Here is a 20,446-nt window from a genome sequence, read left to right on the forward strand (position 1 = left end):
GCAACCTCCGCCTCCTGGGTTCAGGCAATTCTCCTGCCTCAGCCTCCTGAGTAGCTGGGATTACAGGCACGCACCACCATGCCCAGCTAATTTTTTGTAGTTTTAGTAGAGACGGGGTTTCTCCATGTTGACCAGGACGGTCTCGATCTCTTGACCTCGTGATCCACCCGCCTCGGCCTCCCAAAGTGCTGGGATTACAGGCTTGAGCCACCGCGCCCGGCGAGAAAGAACAATTTCTATTAAAACTGTAGGCTTTTTTTTCTTTCATTTGTACCCAAAGCTTTAGCCACTTTTAGCTGAGAGAGGAAGCATTAGATTACATTTTTACCCTTCTTACCCCTTGCCTGTGTACAGACCACTTTCAAATCTTCTGCTTCTGTCTGCTTCCTTGCTACTCACTGTGATTTGCACAACAGCAGCATCATTGTCTCCTGGGAGCTTGTTAGAAATCCAGACTCTTGGTCCTACTCCAGACTTACTAACCCAGAGCCTATTTTAATAAGATCTCTGTGTGATTCCTATACAGACAAGTTTGAGAAACACTGCTCTATTTAAGAGCAGAGTAAAAAAGAAGGGACATCTCTTTGGGTTACTTTTGGTCAGTTTAAAATTTCTATGAATTTTCCGATTAGCCTTTTGCTGACAATCAGCTTCTCTGTCTCACCTTGAAAGGACTCTAAGATTCTTACCATTTTGCATCAATTATCATTGTTTATTTATTAATTTTTTTCTTTTTCTTTCTTTTTTTTTTTTATGAGACAGTGTCTTGCTCTGTCACCCAGGCTGGCGTGCAGTGGTATAATCATGACTTACTGCAGTCTCGACCTCCAGGGCTCAATCGATCCTCCTGCCTCACCCCTCTGCCTCCTAAGTATCGGGGACTGCAGTTGCATGCCACCATGCCCAGCTAATTTAAATTTCTTTTAGAGATGGGGTCTCACTATGTTGCCCAGTCTGGTCTCAAACTCCTTGGGATCAAGAGATCCTCATACCTCAGCCTCCCAAAGTGCTGGGATTACAGGCGTGAGCCACCATGCCTGGAAAATTATTTATTTAGTCGCATTACAGGTTTTAAACCTAACCTTTGATCTCTAGACAATGTACTTTTAAAGTGGTTTATACTTAATTTTAACCATGAACCAAGCTTTATAATATTGTACAATGATTTTACAATGAAATTGTTTTAAGACTAAGGGAAAGGTGTTTTGAAAAACTACATTACACAATCTCCATGTAATGTTTCTAAAAGTAGAAGCCGATTTTGGTCTAGGGTTGGCAAAAGAGAGTTTGTAATTTCCCCCCTACATTTTTAAACAATCTCTAATTTTTTTCCTCAAATGTTATCAGAAAACTCTACAAATTCTAGGCATAATCTTCATAATCATAGATTTGTGTGTAACTTAACTTTTGGAAATTACATTTTGCTAACAGAAAATCCTCCTCCCTAATCATAAAATAGATGATGCCAAAAAGAACAAGCAGTAAGGGCAAGACTGCACACTCATTACTCTTACATAGAGAACTTCTGAAATTTCTGAAATTAAACGATTCTTAATAATGACAAAGATCCCTTTTATCAACACTTTAGTCAGGCTCCTAAGTCTTCTGCTTGACCAGGCTTGACCCTGGGGCTTCCCTCTCTATCCTTGTAGAATCCACTTTGAACAAAAATATTGCTGTGTCTACACACTTACTAAGAACTGGGTGGGGAAAAGTTTAAAAACATTTTTACGAGAAAAAAGTATGCTATGTCAGTTTAAGGGGAACTCCTCCTTCCTTGATACCCTCCTTCAGCAATAATTCTATCAAGTCATTTTAGCCAGAAACCTCATCCTTGATATTTCCTCTTAATAATTTTACATCCACTGAATCCCACCCTGCTCCTGGGTTATATAAAAATGCCCACTTGCCCTTGTTCATGTGAGAACTGAGCCCAATCTCTCTCTCTGACTGCAAGACCCCATTGCAGTGCTCCTTATACCCAATTGCATGGCTCCCATTGAATAAAGTCTGCCTTACCATCATTAGCACGTGTTCAGATAATTTTTTTCTTTAACACTAGATACATGAAATAGGTGAAATTCAGGAGTTGAGAACCAAGTCATGATTCCTAGCCACTGTTAAAAAAATGGATAGGGTTTATTAAAAATATTCTATGGGTCAAAAGAAGTTGGGGCATTAATAAAATAAAGAAGAAAGAGTAGTCTAGAGTCAGAGTTTTCATAACTGTGCAATATAAACATAACACATTTCTTAAGTGTAGCTTTATGTAGAAAGGGTCAATCTGGGGAAATGTAAAACCTGAGGTGAATGTAATGCTTACTGAGTCAGATTGCTTAGGTGTCCATACCAGTTTCACATGTGTTAGTGGTGTGATCTTTGACAAATTTCTTAGAACTGTCCCTCAGGTTTTCCATCTTTAAATTGGAGAAAATAAAAGCATCTGCATATGGCAAAGATGTAACTCTTCTCTTCCTCAATAATGGATCCTGAGCCAGGTGTGCACCTATAGTCCCAGCTACCTAGGAGGCTGAAGCAGGAGGATAGCTGAGCCCAGAAGTTCAAGTCCAGCCTGGGCAACATAGCAGGAACCCAAGATCCTGTCTCTAAAAAAATAAAAAGCAATAATAAATTATCTAAATTTAACTGGGCATAAGATCTCATTTACCTATCCTCTTTCATAGCTAGATATGGGTTATGTGAAGTTTTGGCCAGTGGGATGTCAGCAGAAACTGCAGTGTGAGCAGCTTCCTGGAAGTGCAGCTTCCTCCTAACCAGAAACAAATATGATGGCTGCAGTTGGTGTATCTAGTTTGGACCACGAGGGGACTTCAGGAATGGAAAACGTGCACAATTGAGCAACAAGATAGAAGAAACTAGGATGTCTGACTCAGTGGAGTGCTATTCCAGCAGTGGATCACTTATCAGAAAAGTTAACAGATCTCGTTTAAGCCACTATTATTTTGATTTTCTTCTCTCATAGGACAGTCTCATCCTCATAATGATACTATATTTCAGCATGTAGAGAAAATTAAATGAGATAGTACAAATACAGTAGTTAGCAGAGTTCCTAGTAAACAATAAGTGCACAATAAGTGCCTGCTGCCCTTATCTATCATTGTTAGCATCAGTGTCATCTTTATTAGCTTCTCTTGGGAAGAATGATTTTTCCTTGTCCAGATCTTTTGCTTTTACAGATATTTAGTGACACAAATCATTGCTTATCAGTAGATTCTTGCCCCTCACCCTTGTTTACTGGAAGAATACCAATTGTTTCCAAGTCCAAGTGTTTACCAAGTAATCCAGGTGATATGGTTTGGCTATGTCTCCACCCAAATCTCATCTTTAATTGTGGCTCCGGTAATTCCCACATGTTGTGGAAGGGTCCGATACTGTTCTCATGGTAGTGAATAAGTCTTCCAAGATCTGATGGTTTTATACGAAGTTTTCCCTTTCTTTCTTTCTTTTTTTTTTTTTTTTTTTTTTTTTTTTTTTTTTTTTTTTTTTTTTTTTTTTTTTTTTTGTTTTTGAGATGCAGTTTCACTCTTGTTGCCCAGGATGGAGTGTAATGACACAATCTCGGCTCACTGCAACCTCTGCCTCCTGGGTCCAAGTGATTCTCCTGCCTCAGCCTCCCAAATAGCTGGGATTACAGGGTCGCACCAACAGTCCCAGCTAATTTTTTGTATTTAGTAGAGATGGGGTTTCACCATATTGGTCAGGCTGGTCTCAAACTCCTGACCTCAGGTGATCTACCTGCCTCAGCCTCCCAAAGTGCTGGGATTACAGTCATGAGCCACTGTGTCCGGCTGAGATTTCCCCTTTTGTGTGGCTCTCATTCTCTTTTTGCTGACAGCCATGTAAGATGTCCCTTTGCTCTTCCTTTGTCTTCCAGCTTGATTGTAAGGCCCCCTCAGCCATATGGAACTGTGAGTCAATTAAGCCTCTTTCCTTTACAAATTACCCAGTCTCAGGTATGTCTTTATCAGCAGCATGAAAATGGACTAATACACCAGGATGAATCTTAATTTGTCTAAACGAATCAAACAATCTCATTCCCCTAGAAGGTAACTGGGTTAGATGTGTACAAATGATCCCATTCTGGTCAATGAGAGGTGAAGGAGAGGGTTTTGGGGGGACCCTCTGAGAAAGATTTTCTTACTCTTAAAGAAGAAATAGAAAAAAATAGTTTCCACTCTTCTGAAAACATAATGATGATTGGCTGTGATGTCTGGAAATGCATCAGTCATCTTGTAACAGTGAAGGAAGCTAATCTGAGGATCAAACTGACCCGGAGATTAACAGTGGAAGGTGAAAAGAAAAGCTGACTTTTAAAAGATGTTGAGGCTTTGGACTGACTATCTTTGGAACTGCCTTACTTCCCTATCGCTTAAGCCATCTTTAGTTGAATTTTCTGTTATTTGCTGACATTGGAAAATAACACTTGCTAATTTAATGTTTAGAAAGAGACAATGAACGAGAATTGTATGGAACTATATGAATCTATGAGGAAAGGGGCTATTTTTGCAGGATTAGTGGAATACTTTTTGGAGACATCCAATCAAGAAAGTACGTAAGATAAAAATGGAGGCAGAGGAAATGAGAGTGACATAAATATAGCCCAAATCAAAGAATCAAGTGATCCAGCAGCCCTGGCTAGAACACACGGCTATTCAAATAGTTGAGAATCTACTATACCTTCTACGGCCAAATATTGTTTTAGATCCTAGGTCATGTAATCCTGAACATACAGTCCTAAAAATTAGGCTATATAATGCTAATCAAACTTTGATCAATGTTAAACACAGTTGTATGAGTGCATAAGATAGCTACTATTTTCACGTGTATTTTTTGTGACTCCTATCACATAGACAAATTTGAGTCAGCTATTTCCTTTAAGCATATTTTGAGTTTTCAGTAAATAAAAATCTATGTCAAATTCAATAATAAGGCATTTAGATGTTCTTTTTTATGGTGATGATAATATGAATTTTCGCTAATTCAAAATAATAAATATGTTTTAGCATACTTGCGTTGAAATTCCTTCTCTCGCTTCAGGTCTTCATTGTGTTTCTTTATTCTTTCTTCCCAAACTTCCTTTACAGCATTGACAGCCCCAGTACAAACCACATTTTCAGTCATGATTCCTCCACATTGTCATAGAGTCACCAACTTCATTAAGTTTTGAATAGCTGAATCATAGATGCCATTTCAGAAAGGACCTAATTGTACCAGAGAAAAAAAGCAATGTCTCAGACTGTTCACTGAATACCATAAAGATCATAATAGTTAATATTTATAGAACACATTCCATGCTCCACAAGTTATTTTATATACTTTACATGCCATATCATACTTAAAAGTTCTCATAAAATACTATAATATAGGTACTTTTATTAACTAATATGTAGATGAGAAAATTAAGCTTTAAAGAAGACGAACAATTGTCTTGGGGGTCTCATATCTAACACATGATTCCTTTGTTATTAGGTAATTTACAATAATGAAAAACTGCAGCTAGTCTTCATGTCTGATTATAGGAAAATAGTTATATAATGGAGATTTTTAAAAGACTGGCATCTTGAGATATCAATCTAATCAGGATCCCATATGCACAAGTGGAAATTCAGTTAAGTGATTAGCATATTGGGATTCCTTCTTTTTGTGTAAAATAAATTGCAAATGGACAGATGGCAGTATTAAGGACTTTGGCCTGAATTTCAGAAAATAATAATAGAAGAATGGTTATGTAAATTATGGTAGGTACATTTCATGGAATGTCCTATGGCCTTAAAATAATCATAATGATTTTTTTTTTTACCAAACTAGCAATAATAAAAGAATTTGATTTACAATTATTTAAATTATTTCCTTTCAAATTCAGGAATACAAAGACATCCACAATCATTTATATTCAACATTATAGAAAGACTGTAATGCAAGTAAAGTAAATAGAAAGTAATGTAGTTGGAAAAGGAAGCAATGAAATTTGCAACAACATAGGGAAACAGACATTCTCATTAATCAATGGTAGTCTTGTTATATTCTGTATGGAGAGAAACTTGGTAATATCTATCAAACTCACAAATGCTCATCCACACTTAATTTATATTTCAAATATTTTCAAAGTTATTTGCAGTGTTTTTTATAACAGCAAAATATTGAAACAGCCTAACATTTCATCAGTAAACTATAGTCTACCCATATCATGGGAAATTATATAGTTCAAAAAAAAGGAAAAGTGTCATATATTCATATGCCATGATCTCCAAAATATATAACTATGCCACAGTTTATCCATTCTAATGAATGTGAATATTTGAGTCCCAGAGCTTTGCTATTATAAGCAATAATGTTTCTAAAATTATTGTTTTATTTTCTTGGTGTTCAAGTGGAATTATTTCTATTGGGTACATACCTAGAATTAGAATTGCTGGATCATAGTGTATGTACATGTTCCAATTTACAAGACAGAGCCAATTTGTTTTCCAAATTGTCTGTGCCCATTTATGCCCTTACTACCACTGTGTAAGGGTCCCCATTGTTATACATCCTCACCAACATACTACTGCCTAAAGCGATATCCCAGGATAGTCATAATTTGTACTTCCCTGATGACTAAGTGTTCCAAGTTAATATACAAAGATCATCCAATTAAAGAAAAGACAAAATCCTGAGTGTTGTTTATGAGAGGCATACCTAAAAAACAAAGATAGAGAAAAGTGGACAGTACAAGAATAGAAAAGATCCACTTCTAGGTATATACCCAAGAGAAACGAAAACATATGTTCTCACAAACTCCTGTATGTGAATGTTGATAGAAACAGTATTTGTAATAGCTAAAAGGTGGAAACAACACAAATGGCCATTTGCTGATGAATGTATAAACAAGAGGTGGTATGTCCATACAATGAAATATTATTTGGCAATAAAAATGAATAAGGTATAGATACATGCCACAGTATAAATAAACGTTGAACAAAATTATGCTAAGTGAAAGAAGCCAGACACAAAAGACCACATACATAATCTCATTTATAAGAAATCTCCAGAATATGCAAATCTATAGATTCAAAAAGTAGCTTAGTGGTACCCAGGTGTTTTGTAGAGGGGGGAATAGGGAATGACTGCTAACTGTACAGTTTTTTGAGTGATTAAAATGTTCTAGAATTAGTGATGATGATTGTACAACTCTTGAATATATTAAAAACCACTGAGTTGTACACTAAAAGAGAGAATTTATATATGAATTATATTTCAATTAATTTTTTCTTTTTTATTTCCTTTCTTTCTTCCTTCCTTCCCTCCCTCCCTCCCTTCCTCCCTTTCTTTCTTCTTTGCTTTTTTGAGACAAAGTCTCACTCTATCACCCAGGCTTCAATGCAGTGGCAGGATCATGACTCACTGCAGCCCCAACCTCTGGGATCAAGTGATCCTCCTGCCTTAGCCTCTCAGGTAGCTGGAAGTACAGGCATGTGCCGCCATGTCTGGCTAATCAATTAGATTTTTTGAGAACTGAGAAAGATATACTGTGGAAACACTAAGCAAAAGAAGGCTAGTATCAACATATTAATAACAGACAAAATGGACTTTAGGCACAAATACTTTCCAGACATAAAAGATCAATCATATAATAATAAAAGATTCATTCCACAAGAAATATAAAAGAACTTTAAACTGTATACCTTTAATAACATGGCTTCCAAATATATGAGGGAAAATTGATAGAACTAAACGGAAAAATCAAGGAATCCAGAATTGAAGTGGAAGATTTTAACCATTTTTTTTTAGCGATTGATTGAACCAGCAGTTTAAAACTTAGGAAGAATACTGAAGATTTGAACTACACAATAAATAGATGTAATTAAATGGTAAATAAAGAACTATGTCCTACAATGACAGAATACATAATGTTTTTAAAAAAACACATGGAAGCTATCATAATGAAAAAGTCGAAGAAGCTATCATAATGAAAATAAGAAAGGATTTTGAACTGAATTAACAAAACATCACAAATCAGAATGTATGGAATATAGGTAATATAGTAGAGGGAAATTTCTAGCCTTAAATATACATTTTAGAAGAAATGAGGCTCAAAACTTTACATCCATCTCAGGAAGTTAAAGAAGGCAAAACAAACCCAAAGAAAGCAGAAGGGCATATCATACATAAGCTCATACATGTATAAAATTTTTAAATGACACAATAGAATACAATAATAACAATCTAAAATCTCTCCATTAAAAACTGCTAGTTCCAGAGATGACTTCAACAGCAGATTCTACCAAGCATTTGAGGGGTAATAATAACAGTAACCATAGCACAAACTCTTCATGAGAACAGAAAGAAAAGACTTCCCAATTCAGATTATGAGATTAGCATAACCTTGATACCAAACCCTAAGAATGGTAATTCTAGAAAGAAAAATACAAAATCTCACTAACAAACATATTATGGAGAAAAGTACTAAACAATATACTGGCAAACCATATCTGGTAATATGTGAAAAAGAAAATACTGGCCCAGTGCGGTGGCTCATGCCTGTATTCCAGCACTTTGGGAGGCTGAGGCAGACAGATCACTCAAGGTCAGGAGTTCGAGACCAGCCTGGCCAACATGGTGAAACCCATCTCTATTAAAAATATACAAAAGCCAAAACCTAAAATGCAATAAAATAAATAAATGGGGGAAAAAATATATATATATATATACAAAAGGGGCCAGGTGTGGTGGCTCATGCCTGTAATCCTAACACTTTTGGAGGCTGATATGGGTGGATTGCATGAACTCAGGAGTTCAAGACCAGCCTGGGCAACATGGTGAAACCCTGTCTCTACTAAAATACAAAAAATTAGGAGGTTGCGGTGAGTCGAGATCAGGCCACTGCACTCCAGCCTGGGCGACAGAGTGAGAATCTGTCTCCAAAAAAATATATAGAAAATGAAAATTAAAAATACAAAAATACAAAAATTAGCCAGTCATGGTGGCATGCACCTGTAATCCCAGCTACTGGGGAGACTGAAGCAGGAGAATCACTTGAACCCAAGAGGTGGAAGTTGCAGTGAGCTGAGATAGCACCACTGCACTCCAGCCTGGGTGACAGAGCCAGACTCCATCTCAAAAACAAACAAACAAACAAAAACCATAAAACAAAGTAAATACATTATAGCCATGTTGGGTTTATTCCAGAGGTTAAAGTTTGTTTGCTTATCTTTGAGAAATCAATTAATGTAATATTCTGAATTAATAAACTAGAAGAGAAAAAAATATTATTCCAATAGATGTAGAAAATCATTACAATTTAATATCATGTGATTAAAAACAACTCTTAACATACTATAAATAAAAGATAACTTCTTTAACCTAACAAACCATATCTAATAAAAACCTGCAGCAATCGTACTTAATAGTGTAACAGTGAAAGCCTTTCATTTAAAATTAGAAAAAGATGTCTGTTCTCATGACTTCCATTCAATACTGTATAATGGCTCTACCCATTGCATAAAAGCAAGAAAAAGAAATAAAAGGCATAAAGTCTGAAAAGGAATAAAAAAAAAGACATTTCCATGTGTACAATTATGAACTACAAAATACAAGAGAATCTACAGCTAAATATATAGAATTAATAACAATGTTTAGCAAGATTTCTGGCAAGTCAATATTTTGAAAAATCAATTATGTATCTATATTCCAGGAGAAAATAGATATTAAATTCTTTAAACAATACTATTTTAAATAGCATAAAAATCAAATTCTTAACAATAAACAGGATGTGTAAACCTCTATAAATAAAACTAAAAATTGGAGTGAAATTAAAGATCTAAATAAATGAAGAGATATACATTATATTCATTGGTTGAAAGACTCAATCTGTAAAAATTATACCTACATTGAACTATAATCAATCTCAATAAAAATTTCATTTGGAGAAGGAGAGGGGTAACTTGGCAATCAGTTTCTTATTTTTAGTGACAATTCTAAGGCTACAAAATAGCCCAAATACTCTTGCCAAAGAAAACTAGAGTGGAAGGATTTATTCCACATTCATCAAGATCTCTTTTAAAGCTACGGTACTAGATAATGTTATTGGTGCAATAGACAAACATATCAGTGTACTTAAATAAGGAACCCCAGAAATAGACGCATACACAAGGGCACTGCAGAACATTGTGGAAATAATTGTTTTTGAGACAGGGTCTGGTTCTGTTGTCCAAACTGGAGAGTAGTGGCATGATCTTGGCTCACTGCAAACTCCACCTCCTGGGCTCAAGCCATCCTATCACCTCAGCCTCCAAAGAAGCTGGGACTATGGGCACACACCACCACACCTGGCTAATTTTTGTATTTTGTGGAGATGGGATTTTTCCATGTTGCCCAGGCTAGTCTTGAACTTCTAGGCTCAAGTGATCTGCCTGCCTTGACCTCCCAAGGTGCTGGGATTACAGGCATGAGCCACTGCACCTGGCCATGGAAATAATTTTTTAAGAAGAATTACATTGGTACAGTTGAATATCTATATATTATCAAAATTAATTCCATGTGAATTGTAGACCTAAAAGTGAAAGTAGAAAAAGTAAAGCATTTGCGTGACAATATCGGTCTTATCTTCATGTCCTTAAAGGGGAGAACACTTTTTAAAACAGAATACAAAGCATATCCATAAAGGAAAAGATTGTGATATAGTTTGAATATATGTTCCCACCAAATCTCATGTTGAACTGTAATCCCCAATGTTGGAGGTGGGGCTAGGTAGGAGGTGATTAGATCATGGAGGAGGATCCCTTCTGGCATGGTGCTGTCCTTAAAACAGTGAGCTCTTGTGAGATCTGGTTAAGTGTGTAGCACCTCCCCCTGCTTCCTCTTTTGCTCCTGCTCTGGCCTTGTGGGATGCAGGCTTCCCCCTCCACCTTCTGCTATGATTGAAAGCTCCCTGAGGCTTCACTAGAAGCCAAGCAGATGCCAGCACCATGCTTCCTGAAAGCCTACAGAACCGTGAGCCAGTTAAACCTCTTTTCTTTGTAATTTACCCAGTAGCAGGTATTTCTTTGTTTGTGTGTGTGTGTGCGTGTGTGTGTGTGTGTGTGTATGTGTGTGTGTGTGTGTTCTTGAGACAGGCTTACTCTATCACCAAGGTTGGAATGAAGTGGCACAATCATGGCTTACGATAGCCTTGATCTCCTGGACTCCCTCTGCCTCAGCCTTCAGAATAGATATTAAATTGTTAAAAATATGCTATTTTCAATAGCATAAAAATCAAATTCTTAACAATAAACAGGATGTGTAAAACCTCTATACAGAAAACTAAAAATTGGAGTGAAATAAAGAAGACCTAAATAAATGAAGGGACTATAGGCGAGAACCAGTGTGCCAGCTTTTTTTTAATTTTTATTTTTCTGTCATGACAGGATCTCTCCATGTTTTCCAGGCTGGTCTTGAACTTCTGGGCTCAAGCAGTCCTCTTGCATTGGCCTCTACAAGTGCTAGGATCACAGACATGAGCTGCTGTGCCTGGCCAGGTATTTCTTTAAAGCAATGCAAGAACAGCCTAACACAGACTGATAAATTGGTCTATGTTACAATTAAGAACTTATTGAAAGGCATCACTTAGAAAATAAAAGGAATACCATGTACATTAGTGGGGGAAGATATTGGCAACATACGTAACCACCAATGGACTACATCTAGAATACATAAAGAACTCCTAAAAATCAACTAAAAAAGACAACACTAAATACAATTGAACAGGAAATTTTCAAAAAATAAAATCCAAATGGTAGAACTTGCCTTGTGGAGAAAAAAAAATTCAAAATGACCAAAAACATATGAAATTGTACTCCACCTTATTAAAAACATAATAAGATACCAATGAACATCCATCAGAATGGCTAAAATTCAAAAGGCTGATTACACCAAGTGTTGGTGAGAATTTGAGTTACAGAAATCCTCACTCACTGCTGGTATATTGGTGAAATTGTAAATTAGTATTAACTATTTTGAAATACTTTTGTGGTAATGTTGAAGATAAGCACAGCTTATGATCCAGTAATTCCATTCAAAGGTATATACCTAGAGGAAGGGTGTGTCTCCACTAGGAAACATGAACAAGACTGTTCCCAGCAATATTTTTCAAGATAGTAAAAAAATAAAAAATAAAATAAAACAATGTTTTTAAAGCAATAGCTGGGCACGGTGGCTAATGCCTGTAATCCCAGCACTTTGGGAGGCTGAGGCGGGTGGATCACTTTAGGTCAAGAGTTCAAGACCAGCCTGACCAACATGGTGAAAGCCCATCTCCACTAAAAAAATATAAAAGTAGCTGGGGGTGGTGTCACATACCTGTAATCCCAGCTACTTGGGAGGCTGAGTCAGGAGAATCGCTTGAACCCAAGGGGCAGAGATTGTAGTGAGCCGAGATTGCACCATTGCACGCCAGCATGGGCAAGAAGAGGGAAACTGTCTCACAAAAGAAAAAAAAAAAAAAAGAAAAATGGCAGTATCCATCCAATGAATGATAAAAATTAATAGCTAGAATTAAGTGGGAAAAAAACCATGTGACATTGGAGATATGGTGAAAAGAGGAAATTTCTTCTCCCAATAAGCAAAAAGAAAGGCTGTCAGAAATTATGTTGAGGAAGACACTGTACAAGAAAGGCACAGTCCATATGTAAAGCCAGCAAAATGTGGCATGATTTTTAGCAATTATTGAAGTGCAGGAAAGGAGAATCTATTTTAACATTCTTCTTTGGTACAATGAATATGACATTGATACTGAGAAGGAAATGTTGGCTCTGCAGAAAATAGAAATTACATAGTTATGATACTGTAAACCCTGTGTCTTGACCTTTTGAAATACATCAACCTATAAAAAAGTAAGGAAGATTTATTGAAGGTTACAGAACACAATATAAATGCCTTGAAAATATAACAGTATGTCTTGAAAACATAACAGTATGTCTTGAAAACATAACAGTAACAGTACTTTTTTTTTTTTTGAGATGGAGTCTCACTCTGTTGCCAGGCTGAAGTGCAGTGGTACAATCTCGGCTCACTGCAACCTCTGCCTTCCAGGTTCAAGTGATTCTCCTGCCTCAGCCTCCCGAACAGCTGGGACTATAGGCACGCACCATCATGCCTAGCTAACTTTTTGTATTTTTTAGTAGAGACGGGGTTTCACCATGTTGACCAGGTTGGTCTCGATCTCTTGACCTTGTAATCCACCTGCCTCAGCCTCCCAAAGTGCTAGGATTAAAGGCGTGAGCCATCACGCCTGGCCCAGTAACAGTACTTTTAACAGAATGTGAAAGAAGGAAATGAGAAAAAGAAGTAAACGATAGGAACACCAATATATACATCTTCAAAGTGGGGAATCAACAGATACTGTCTGTACTTTATGGAACAAGAAATAAAGATTAACGTATTTGCTTAATTTTATGAAAATAATCAAGAGAGAAACTAAAAATAGGAATATAACTCTATGGCAGTGTAAGGGAACTTTCATAATGAAGCTCCATAGATAATGTCTAAAGTTGATTAAAAATAGCACACAATTGTCTTTGACAAAGAAAAAAAATAAATATGAGATAACCACTGAAAACTAAATCCCAAAATGCTTAAAATGATTACTTCTAGGGAGCAGGACTAGTGATAGAAATAGGATAGATAATATTTTTCATTATTGACCTCTTCTAAATTATTGATTTTTTAAAACTAATACTATGTAGTATATGTGTGTGTGAGAGACAGACAGAGAAGAACTATATTACAGAAAACAAATTTAAAATTTCAGTGTTGATAAATAATTGGCATATGCAAGAAATTGTTGAGAGAATTTCTAAGCAAGGCATTTTGAATTTACTCAGGAACAGAATGCAAGATCTCTTTGCTATAAAGAAACCTAGGGATACATATACTGGTAATCCAACTTCCTGAGCATGTTGCAATCAATTTACAATTTATTGTCTCTGATTTAAGAAAGTTTGAAGTTTTTGCCAAATACTGAAATAATGCAAATATTTAAAAAATCCCAAGTATCTACACGTATACGTGTATTTTACTAGACATGTAAAACAATTCATCCATTTGCTAATTCATTTTCTCATTGGCCATTAAACGTTGTTCATCCATCAGTTTTTCTATAATGACCAACTTCCCTTAGGGAAACACAAGTCAATAATGATGTATTTCTTCCTCCAGCACAGGATTGTACTCTCTGCTTTGATTATTACCATAATAATAAAAAAAAAAAGCACATAGTGTGGCAGTAAGGTAAACATAGAAAACGAATTGCAGAAGAATTGTTTCTTACTTCTGGGGAAATCTATCTTCCAGAGGTGCACAATTATATGAGTGTTAATGAACGCCCCACAAAAAAACTTTTAAATTCAATTCCAGTTTGTTTGGACATTCTGGCCAATACAGACACAGTATAGGTATCAGCAGCAATCTAGTTATATGTGAAGAATAAAGGAATAAATGTTTCTGAAAAATACTTACCATTGTCGAATACTTACCAATATCGGTGGACACTGAAGTTCACATAACCAAAGTTAATGACTATCAGCTAAAAGTAGATTGCAGGGGGATTTTTTTTTCAATGTGGCTCCAAATGATTAAAATCCCCAGTCAGCTGTAACCAAGTGAAATGTAATGTCAGCCTAGTTCTAATTTTAGTTCATGGACAAAGCTGAGAATAGAAAAGAATCACATGGGGCTTCTCTGCGAAGGATCAGCTGATAATGTATGTGAGTGCATTCTGTGGACTGCAAAAGGTATACTACAGACATTATAAAACTATCAGGCATAACTTTCTAAGATCCTGAAAAATAATGCCTATTGAAAGTCCTTCTATTTTTCACAATTTACTCATTTAATAGAATTTAACGCATCTATTCCATCCAAGCAGAGAAACTTGGAATATGTTGATGTATGCCATAACAAAAATTCTACCTAGTAAACCGTAGATCTGCCAATATTTGAACTAAAGGCCCGGATGCTTTAGGAAAAGAAAAAATAAAGATGTGGATAAGCATGGGTAACAGAGGAGCCCCAAACTTCTGCTGTACCTGGACTTCAAATTCAGTTATCTCTCACTTTGATCTATTCAGCTTTCATAGATAGGGCTTAATTCCAGGTTCTTAAAAAAAAATTAACTATAACTTTTTTTTTTTTGAATTTGTAATATAAGCACATGGAACAAAATTCAGAAGTTCAATCTCCACCCTCTTTGTCCCCCGCCCCTTCCACCACCCCTGCCTCCAGTAGGGAGGTTCTCTTCTCTGAAGGCAACCACTATTGCCAGTTCCTTGTGTATCCTTCCAAAGATCTGTGAATTTACAAGCTTAAATATGCCTACACCCCTACACAGACGTGAAGGCATGCACACATACAAAAAATGGTGGTAGCATACTATATACATTGTTCTATACTGTGTTTTCTTCACTCGGGATATCTTGGAAACTATTCATATTAGTATATTTAGAGTAGCTTCATTTTTTTAATGGCTACATAGCAGTTTAGCATGTAGGTGGATAATAATTTATGTAGTCATTTGGACATCGCAGCAATATTAGCGCTTTAAAAATTTATGCCTGATTATCTCACAGAAATTCTCTAATAATTCTATAATGAATTAAGTTTTGAGAATTGTGAGACTGCTCAAGATCACAGAAAATGTAAAGAAGCCATGGCCACAATTTAAACACTAACTTCCCTGTCCCAAGAGTGTGTACCACCGACACAGAGTACTTGGATGTGTTGGTAAGTAAAAAGATCTCACACCTGTAATCCCAGCACTTTGACAGGCCAGGATGGTAGGATCACTTGAGCCCAGGAGCTGGAGACCAGCCTGAGCAACAAAGAGAGATCTTGTCTCTACCAAAAAAAAAAAAAAAAAAAAAAAAAAAAAAAAAAAAAAAAAAAAAAAAATTAAAGTAGCCAGGCATGGTGGCCCTGTCTCCATTAAAGAAAAAAAAAAAACTAGCCAGGCGTGGTGGTGGGCACGTGTAGTCTCAGCTAGTTGGGAGACTGAGGTGAGAGGATTCCTTGAGCCAGGGAGGCCAAGCTGTGATGGTGCCACTGCACTCCAGCCTGGGCAACGGAGCCTTCCTTGACTGAAAAAAAAAAGAGAGAGAGAGAGAGAGATCCAGAAAGTTTGTTTCAGTTAAAAAGAACAATATATTGTTACTTGGAAGAAAATTTAGATTTCTTTCTGCCTTTGGCACTACCTACAGTTAAATTTTAATTTGACAGCTTTTATATAGAGAACCCCAAAATTTCAAGGCATCTCTCTTCTCCTTCTCTTACCTACCTCTTATTTCCCATCCCCATGGAGTGACTTACACTAAAGAAATGTCAGGGAGGATAGAGAAAGTAAGTATATGCCTGAGCTATTTATGAGGCAAATTAGCCAGAATTTTGGTGACTTTGGAGGGATGTAGAAAGTGAATACGAAGGAAGAGACAGGCACTACATAATGAATATCTGTCATTTGCGACTGTCCAAAATCTTTTGAACACCCTCCACGTTTTTATAATCCCCCACATCATGAATCCTACCTTCCAAGGTAGAATTTGAAGGGAAAAAATATATCCAGCCTCCCTTACTACTGGAATGGGATATGCACTAATTTTTTTTTTCCTTTTTCCTTTTTTTTTTTTTTTTGCGATAGAGTCTTGCTCTGTCACCAGGCTGGAGTGCAGTGGCGCAATCTCGGATCACTGCAACCTCCACCTCCTGGGTTCAAGCAATTCTTTCATCTCAGCCTCCCGAGTAGTGGGACCACAGGCACGTGCCACCACGCCCGTCTAATTTTTGTATTTTTGGTAGAGATGGGGTTTCACCATGTGGACCAGGATGGTCTGGATCTCTTGACCTCGTGATCCACCCACCTCGGCCTCCCAAAGTGCTGGTATTACAGGCATAAGCCACTGTGCACAACTGGATTAATTTTATACACTACTAAGCTTCCACTCATTATATACACCAACAAAGGGTTCTGTTGGGTGGCTGGTGTCTATTTTTGCTGGCGTGGGTAGCAGCAAATGCAGTATATTCTGGGGTTCGTTTTGGCAGCAAGAGTTGCCTAACCTCAGCAGATGTAGCTGGTTCCAGGGTTAGCAGCAGCAACTTCCTTACTAGGCAAGTACTGTAACGTAGTTCTGGAATTCTGACAAAGGCTACAACTTGGATGATTCTTGAGGACATTATGCTAAGTAAGCCAGTTACAAAAGGACAAATAAAAAATTATGGAGATAGACGGTGACGGTTGCACAGTATTATGAATGTGTTTAATACCACTGAACTATACACTTAAAAATGGTCAAGATGGTAAATTTAATGTTATGTGTATTTTAGCACATAGAATACACTCTATGTTGTTCTCACAAAGGCCAAATCACCAAATGAGGCATTTCTCAGAATGTATCCCCATCATTAAGTGGTGAGTGACTATATTCTGAATATTAATATCTTATTAGATATAATACTTGCAAATATTTTCTCCCATTCGGTGGGTTGCCTTTTTACTCTCTTAATAGTATCTTTTGATGCACAAATTTAAAAATTTGTATGATATCCAGTCTATTTTTTTAAGAGACAGGGTCTGACTCTGTTGCCCAGGCTGAAGTGCAGTGGCACAATCATAGCTCCCTGTATCAAATTCCGGGCCTCAAGCAATCCTTCCACCTCTGCCTCCCAAGGTACTGGGATGACAGGCATGATCCGCTTCACCCAGTCTATTTTTTTTCCTTTTGTGGCCTATGCTCTTGGTGTCTTATCCAATAAGTCATAGCCAAATGCTGTGACGCTTTTCACTTATGTTTACTTCTTAGAGTTTTAGATCTTACATTTAGGACTTTGATCTGTTTTGAGTTCATTTTTATACATGGTATTGGATAAGGGTCTGTCGTAGTCTGTTCAGGCTGCTATAACAAGATATTTTGAAATATTTGTTTATTGGTTTCCCCAACCTCTCCTCCAACTCCCTAGTAACTATGATATTCTCTACTTCTATAAGTTCAACTTTTTGAGATCCCACATATAAGTGAAATTATGTGGTATATTTGTGTTTCTGTTCCTGGCTTATTTCACTTAATATAATGTCTTCTAGATTTATCCATGTTGTTGCTAGTGACAGGATTTCTTCCTTCTTTCAAGGCTGAATAACACTCCATTGCATACATACACATTTTCTTCATTCATCTGTTGATGAACACTTAGGTTCATTTCATCTTGGCTAGTGTGAATAATGCTGCAATAAGCATCAGGGTGCAGATATCTGTTTCACATACTTATTTCCTTTATTTTGGATATATACTTAGTACTGGGATTAGTGGATACTTTTGTAATTTTTTAATTTTTATTTTTTTTAGGAACCACCATACTGTTTTTCACAATGGCTGTACTAATTTATGTTCCCACCAACAATGTGCAAGGGTTTCCTTTTCTCCACATCCTCTCCAACACTTGTTATCTTTTGTCTTTTTGATAACAGTCATTCCAACAGGTGTGAGGTGGTATCTCACTGTGATTTTAATTATCATTCTCTGATGATTGTTGATTTGGGCATTTTGTCATATACCTGTTGGATCTTTTTGTGTCTTCTTTGGAGAAATGCCTACTCAGATCCTTTGCCCATTTTTAAATTAGCTTCTTTGTTTTCTCATTGCTGAGTTATTTGAGGTTTTTTTTTTTTATATTAACCTTCTATCAGATGTATGATTTGCAGATATTTTCTTCCATTCTACAGGTTGTCTCTTTACTCTTGATTGCATCCTTGGCTGTGCAAGAGATTTTTAGTTTGATGCAATCCCATTTGTCAATTTTTGTTTTTGTTGCCTGTGCTTTTGGGTTTATATCCCAAAAATCATGGCCTAGATGAATGTCATGGAGCTTTTCTTCCGTGGTTTCTTCTAGTAGTTTTACAGTTTTAGGTCTTGTATTTAAGTCTTTACTTAATTTGTAGTTTATTTTTTGATATGGTGTGAAATATTAGTTTTATTCCTCTGCATATGAATATCCAGTTGTTCCAACACCATTGAGTGAAGAGAGTGTTCTTTGATAATTCTGTGTTCTTGGCACCTTTGTCAAAAATCAGTTGACTATATTGGCTCATGCCTGTAACCCAAGCACATTGCGAGGGTGAGATGTGTGAGTTGCTTGAGGCCAAGAGTTTGGAACCAACCTGGGCAACATAGCAAGCCCCTGACTCTAAAAAAATTTGTTTTTAATTAGCTGGGCATGATGGGGCACACCTGTAATCTTAGCTAGTCAGGAGGGTGAGGCAGGAGGATCCTTTGAGCCCAAGAGCTCAAGGCTGCACTAAGCTATAACAGCATCACTGCACTTCAGCCTGGTGACAAAGGGAGACCCTGTCTCAAAACAAACAAACAAAAAATCAATTGACCATAAATGTCTGAATTTATTTCTGGGCTCTCTATTCTGTTCCATTGGTCTGTGGCTGTTTTTATGCCAGTACTGTGCTGTTTGATTTATTTGTGGTTTTAGAGACAGGGTCTCACTATGTTGCCCAGGCTGGTGTTGAACTCCTGGGCTCCAGCAATCCTCCTGCCTCAGCCTCCCTAGTAGCTGGGACTACAGACATGTGCCTCTGCACCTGGCTATCATGCTGTTTTCTTGAGGCCTTTTTTGAGACAGGATCTCACTGTGTTGCCCAGGCTAGAGTGCAGTGGTGCAATCATGACTCTTTGCAGCCTAGACCTCCCAGGCCCAAGCAGTCCTCCCACTTCAGTCTCCTGAGTAGCGGGGGCTGCAGGCACACGCCACCATACCCAGCATTTAAAAAAATTTTTGCAGAGACAGGGTCTGCCTGTGTTGCCCTGGCTGGTCTTGAACTCCTGGGCTCAAGCAATCCTCCTGCCTCAGCCTCCCAAACTGTTGCTATTAGGCATGGGTCACCACGCCCAGCCTTATGCTGTTTTGATTACTGTAGCTGTATGGTATATTTTGAAGTCACATGGTGTCAACACCCCAGCTTTGTTTTTTTTTTGCTCAAGATTGCTTTGGCTGTTTGGAGTATTTTGTGGTTCCACACAAACTTTAGGATTGTTTATTCTATTTCTGTGAAAACTGTCATTAGGATTTCGATAGAGATTGCATTGAATCTGTAGATCACTTTGGGTATTATGGACACTTTAACAATATTAATTCTTCCAATCTATGAACATGGGAAATCTTATTAATTTATTTATGTCTTCAATTTTTTTTCATTAATGCTTTACAGTTTGCAGTGGACAGATCTTTTACCTCTTTAGTTAAATTTACTTCTTAGTATTTTTTTTTCTTTCTAGCTATTGTAAAAGATGTTTTTATTTCCTTTTTGGACAGTTTGTTGTTAGTGTATAGAAACACAACTGATTTTTGTATGTTGATTTTACATCCTTCAACTTTACTGAGTTTGTTTATTGGCCCTAATGTTTTTTTTTTTTTT

At 36.9% G+C, this 20,446-nt stretch overlaps 1 protein-coding gene across 4 annotated transcripts in view; it reads right to left on the minus strand.

The window, feature by feature from the left end:
- The window catches only part of LRRC39 (leucine rich repeat containing 39), a 43,498-nt gene extending 28,825 nt beyond the window's left edge, over positions 1–14,673 (minus strand). For all 4 annotated transcript variants that reach the window (XM_017547642.2, XM_017547643.2, XM_017547640.2 and 1 more), the window contains exons 1-2: positions 14,511–14,673; positions 5,030–5,222 (exon numbers count right to left, since the gene is read on the minus strand). In XM_017547642.2, coding sequence (XP_017403131.1) covers positions 5,030–5,142 — 113 coding nt within the window. In that variant the 5' untranslated portion in view covers positions 5,143–5,222; positions 14,511–14,673. The remainder of the gene's footprint in view (positions 1–5,029; positions 5,223–14,510) is intronic.
- Between the last annotated feature and the right edge of the window lie 5,773 nt (positions 14,674–20,446).

This window comes from Cebus imitator, unplaced genomic scaffold (assembly GCF_001604975.1).
Source record: "Cebus imitator isolate Cc_AM_T3 unplaced genomic scaffold, Cebus_imitator-1.0 Scaffold199, whole genome shotgun sequence".
Lineage (NCBI taxonomy): Eukaryota > Metazoa > Chordata > Mammalia > Primates > Cebidae > Cebus > Cebus imitator.